General features: G+C 42.3%; 1 protein-coding gene across 2 annotated transcripts in view; it reads right to left on the bottom strand.

Annotated features, from left to right (window-relative positions):
• ZFYVE9 (zinc finger FYVE-type containing 9) overlaps positions 1-6000 on the bottom strand; it is a 39458-nt gene that overhangs the window by 11805 nt on the left and 21653 nt on the right. For both annotated transcript variants that reach the window (XM_010174988.2, XM_010174989.2), the window contains one exon: positions 1594-1818. In XM_010174988.2, coding sequence (XP_010173290.1) covers positions 1594-1818 — 225 coding nt within the window. The remainder of the gene's footprint in view (positions 1-1593; positions 1819-6000) is intronic.

Raw genomic sequence — 6000 nt, 5'->3', positions numbered from 1 at the left:
TCAGCAGGTTTCAATAACATCACCAGGATTTCCTGATAGAAACAAGCTCCAGCTTGAGCACAGTGATCATCTGGAAAGCATCACAGCTCCTACAAACACACCATACATCTGACCAACTGATGCACAGTGTCCTGAGGCATCAAGAAATGCTGAATTTCCTGTGTTTGCCACCCTGGCTGCGTCCAGATGCACTGAATTCCCTGTGCTTGAGATGTACAGTTGATCTGCAGATGCTCAGCAGATGTTTTCTGGACATCTAGCAAGCCAGAGTGATTCCTGCATCTGATCTGCTGCACACTCAGCGGCACTGGACAAATGGACAAAATCTGAAAGCTCCACCAAAACAGAGGATGTATCCAAGGGAACCCGGGACACAAATGCAGCCCCTTCCGAGAAGGGATCTGCAGTCACAGCTCTCACAGCACAAGTGAATGTGCCTGAATCCAAACCACAGCAATAGAAGTGATTCAAACCCCAGCTTTCCAGCTCATGCAGAGCAGGTTCTTCTGTCTGTGAATATCAAAACATTTGTTTCTGTGCTCAAAAACAGATGTCACCTCACATCCAAAATATGAGCATCTTTGTTTGTTTTCCTAAATGCTGACAGGAATAAATACACTACTTGAAAACCTCATGGATTCACACAACAGCTTACACACTTTTAACACTATTGTTTCTTCAGACAAGTTTAACCTACAGTCCTTATCCTCAGAAAGCAAATTTTGAAGATTTTTTTTTTCCTCTCCAGTAATACATGTATTTTACGAAAAATTCCCAATGTTCCATAAGTATCACAAGTTAAATTTACAAATCCCTAATAAAGCACATTCTAAAATTAATTTTGTTAAAAAGTTTTGAAAAAAAAAAAACCCAAAACAGACCATTTTCATAGTAATTCAGATTTACAAGATGTGCCAATTAAAACAGCAGATGAGCAAGACGGCAAATTTTTGCTCCATCACAGTGGACCGACTTCCAACAATCTCTGCTCAAGTAATGGTAAATGTTTTTTCAAAAAGATTTTACCTTAACTTCATGCTAATTTCATGCTAAATGCTAAGATTTTTGTCAGCTGCAACACTATCTCCAGCCTATTTGTTACTAGTTGCAACAGAATTTTTAGAACAGATTGCCAGGTCAGCTGCCCCTGCACACATACTGTTGTTCTCTGGAAAATGAGTGTAGTTTTCAAAACCTAAAAGCAAATGCTCTTTCATTTCAGCACAGAAAGAGCTTAACATCTCAAAGGCTCTCCCTCGTCCTAACTACACCAGCTCAATCAGACTTGTCTGGCACGTAACTCTATTTCAGGTCACTAAGTGAACTACAAACAGCTGCTCAGAGCTAGATTTGTCTCCACAAAAATCTCCCTGATCAACCAGTACAGCTGTAAAAAGGCTGTAGATCATATCACAACCTCAGTACCGCTGTGCTGTTAGCGGGGTGCAGTGTCGGTATGAAATGCAATTTTTACTTGACTTGTTTAAGCTTGTGTGGCTTTGATAGGTAACAATTTAGGGCTGACTGTGTCTCTAAACCAGAATATATTCTCCTGCAGAAATAATTGCAGCTAAGAGAATGCACATTACGTACGTCTGTATTCAGCTCCAAGTCTCAACATCAGCCGAATGGGGAACACTTTAGCCCAGGGAGTCTCCCATTTCTGAATGAGGATGCCAAACAAGTACGGTGGGGTTGGGAGCACCAGGTCTTGCAGGGACTGGTAAGTAGCTGCAACGTACAAGAACCCTCCATGTTCTTTGCTTCCAAGGAAACTCTGGCTGAAAAAGGAGTGTCCCAGGTTGCTCACAACATTACCTGTGAAGAAAAATGCTCATTACTTCACTAGATTGAGAGCTACATCAAGAATTTAAAGAGTTTTTCAGAAGGGAAAAGAAAAATCCATATTAAACTCACTTTGCTTTTTAAGCATTAATGTCTATAAATCACACGAGAAACAATGATTTGCTGCACACAGAGGCTCACGTTACCTCCTGTGCAAAAGTGTGTAATCTGTTATGGAGTAACTGCTGTAGACTAGAGCCACCAAGGCCATGGTATCTCAATTGATCCACCTTTGATGATACATGTACTCACCGACTATCACTGGTAGGAAGTCAGTTTTGTAGGAACACACACACATACCTTCATGTCTGCACCTGACTGACTGAGCCGTGCCTGCATGTGTTACCAGGACAGTGTGTACAACCACAGACCCACCACCTCTCCTGGGGGAGCAGGGAGAGCGACCATAAATCATAGAATGGTTTGGATTGGAAGGGACCTTAAAGATCATCCAGTTCCAACCCCCCTGCCATCAGCAGGGACACCTTCCACTAGACCAGGTTGCTCAAAGCCTCATCCAGGCTGGCCTTAAACACTTCCAGGGAGGGGGCATCTACAACTTCCTTCCTTCCTTGACCAGCCTCAACCACTTCTGTGATCTGCCTGTTTCACGGAGATCTGCCTGTTTCAAGTAGTAGAGACAGTGTAATGGAGGGTATGATGCAGCCCAGGGACAGCCAGGGAAGAGGAAGACTAGCTCAGGCCAGTATCACTGCTAAGGAAGTCGTGCCTGCAACCTCCCCGTAGCACTACAAAAGCACCCAAAGAAAGCCTGTTTCCAGTGTCTTCCAGATATCCAAGGGGTTTTCACTGCAGAAGCTAAACTTTTAGACCCAGCTGCAATTAAAGAGAGATGTGCACCTGGTCAAACAATTAACGCCCACTAGTTGTCCTTCCATTTAGACAAACCACTGGGCTGCCTGCTCAGATACGTATTAAAGATCTGAGTCATTTTAAGAATTACACAAAAGAGTGTTTATTTAATTAGTATACTTAATGTAAAATGCAACTGAGACACACACAGGGGAGAAACAGCACTAATTTTTACTCACATTTTTATTCTTTGATGCTCTTAATTTCCAAAAATGTTTACACTGGAATGGCTTAATGAATCTGAATGTTGATTAGATTATTATAGCACCTAATGCAGCTTTTAACATTGAAGCAAAGAACCATGGTGTGATTCCTTTTATCAAATTACAACAACAGCATGCAAATAACGTACAGAACAGCTGATCACAATTCTCCATAGGAAGATGTGAATATTAATAGTGCAGATTTGTTCTCAAAGTAATTTCAGAGAGCGTGGTGTGGTTGATCACACCACTCAAGAGGAATTGCAAGGGTGTGAGGCACTCGTGCAGGCCTCCTGGGTCTCTGCAGTAACCCCAGGCTTTCCCACCTGCAGACAGAGTCTGCTGAGAAGGAGTTTCTGCTCTTTCTCCACCACTTCATAATGGAGTGCTTGTATTTGAACTCAAGGCAGTGATGTGCATGTCTCCAACATGCACATCAACTGGACACTATCTGGAGGGTTTCTCCCTTTTACACACACGAGACACACACAGACACACAAACACTGGGTTTTAACTAAGTAAAAACAGGAGTCACAGAAGTGCAACTTTGACATCCTCAGTAATACAAAAGTGTGATCTTCAAGTTAAACCTTCTCTATTTTTATACTGCAAACCAGCCTAAAAATCATACACAAGCATTTACAAATGTAAGAAAAAGAAATACAGTAGGTACAGGTCTGGCCAGCAAAGGAAAGGTTAAGCAATGAGTCCTTTCAGGTCTGTCCTTTACACTGAAACCCTATGAAAGTCCCAAGTCACAGCAACTCTCCACGAAGCCAGCACCAGCACGAGAACAATACAGCTATTCCTGCCCTCACTCTGGAGATGTGGCCATGGCACTCTGCATCCCTCCAGACCACCTTGGCACAATCATCACCACTGAGTATTGCTTCCTTGACATCACCTTGGGACCTCCAGCTTTCAATATAGCTACTGGCAGGTCTGTAAACAAAAGGCTCCATTTATACTCCAATTAACAAATAAGTTCAGGGATCTCCTTGCTATTCAAATTTGTGGGCACCTCCATGGAATGTTTTGTTGTTGTTGTTGTAGTACCCACGAGGTGCTGCACTAATTGTGCTCTCGAGTTCTCTGTTAAAAGGCAACAGGCTCCTTCAGCTCAGGCACCCCACGGCAGGGTGCAGCTTGTACAGAGCTTGGCACTGTCCTGCAAAGCCGATTTGTAATTCTACAGATACACACAAACCTGAGCTGATACTATCAACCCAGATAAAATTTCTGAACTCTTATAGCGGCCACAGTTTCTGTAATGCTCGGCTGAGCATACTTGATGAAAAGTAGCAACTCGTCAAACTGAAGGACTAACATGATTAACAGAAGCACATCAAATGTCAGTTGCTGGAAATCGCTGATCCTGTCCATGTGCAAATGCATTTTTCTGTCAGCCTGTGCTGTGACACTATTGTCTGCTCAGTGAATATGCTGCTAATGCACCAACTCGGGCATCTTGCTAGTGAGTGCAAACCAATATATCAACTGGTGTACATGAAAGATTTTCTCTTATCTAAAATAGCTGCTGGCACCTTTCTATCTCAGCTCCACTCGTTTGCTTTTGCAGTTCCCACGTACCCTCACTAATCTCCTCTTCTTCATTTATACTTCCTTTTTCCCTTCCCATCTGTCCTTACCCAAATAGAAGCTACAGGCCTGATGATAGTAAAATTATTTGGTGAAGTTCTCAGTTCCAACGGTGTGACCTTAAAATGTATGAAGTGTATGAACTGCTAAACTGAACTGAATCCTGCACCCTTTTGTGAGTATTTTCTGTGTGAAAGAGGCCAGGCAAAGTGAAGCTGTACAACACCGTATAGTTCTGAGATGTGCAGTGCTGCCCACTGGGATGACAAAGCAATCAGACATTTCCACTTGTGACTGATGCCAAGTGCTGCAGCAGAAGGGGAAGATTACTTATATTTTTTCCGTTTCAGGAGATGGAGCTTCAAGGCTCACACGCTTGGGATGCCTTAACAAGAATTTTTTCAGCCAACAGAAACATGAAAAAAACCCCTCAGAGTAGAATCTGCAACACAGCTGTTCAGCACTTTGCTACCATAAGCCACAGCATTCTAAATGACTCCTTCTGACACGGGCAGCTTGCACAGTACAAGCTCTGATAGGTTACCACTACTAAGACAACATCCCTATTGGGATTAGGGAGTTGTGCTGCAATTCATTATTTATAAGAACATGCAAGAGCCTGCTATGTGGAGAGCATGGGAAGAATCAAGCAAGTGTTTTCCTACATACCTCTCTGGTGCCCTTTTCAACCAGGAAACCCAAGTCAAAAAGCCTCTTTGGGCTTTGGGCTCATCCCACAAACATTTCTGCACTGACCACGCGTTATCAGCCTTTCCAGCCACACCTCTGAAGGTGGTTGCAAATCAAGGCCCCAGTGATAAGTTGCTATTACCAGTCTGACATGGTCAAATGCAACCCACTGCACTGTTACACATTTTAAGCACAGAACTGTCTTTCAGAAGCTTGTAGAGAAAAGTGTAACTGTCAGAAAAACCTTCAAAAAAGCTTTCTCAAAAGCATGTAATTTAATTTACAAAATATTACACCTTCCTTTCTAAAGAGGTAATCTCAGAGTGAACAGAAAGGTGCCTTTCCTTATATTAAGCTCCAGCATCTGACATCAGACAATTGACATCACTTAGGAAGCATCTTCAGCGTGCATGATGTATTTAAAGCAGCTCTGTAGGAGGTCAGTACTTATTCTCTTCTCAATTATGCTGGGTTACCCTTGACTTTAAATCCTAAGCAGCTCTATAAACTCCTTAAAAAAAACATGCTTTAATCCACTGATGTGACTTTCTCTTCAGTCATGATCCATGCTGTTTTGAATTCTTGACTTAGGTATCTTCCTCTAAGGAACAATATACATTTCACAACAGTTTAGCAATCCCTTCTGGACTCAAATAAAATAGTTTACACTGAGAAAGGTAAAAAAAATAAGATTCCTGCATTTGTTTATGGCCCGCAATATGTGGTGAAGCCAGTTAGGTGCTTTTATCAAAAACAGTGAGGTTAAATTCCTAATGTATGCTTCATATCT

Source organism: Antrostomus carolinensis, unplaced genomic scaffold (genome assembly GCF_000700745.2).
Source record: "Antrostomus carolinensis isolate BGI_N321 unplaced genomic scaffold, ASM70074v2 scaffold24749, whole genome shotgun sequence".
NCBI classification, from domain to species: Eukaryota; Metazoa; Chordata; class Aves; order Caprimulgiformes; family Caprimulgidae; genus Antrostomus; species Antrostomus carolinensis.
Note: the sequence above shows the minus strand (reverse complement) of the source record. Positions and strands in the feature narration are given on the sequence as shown.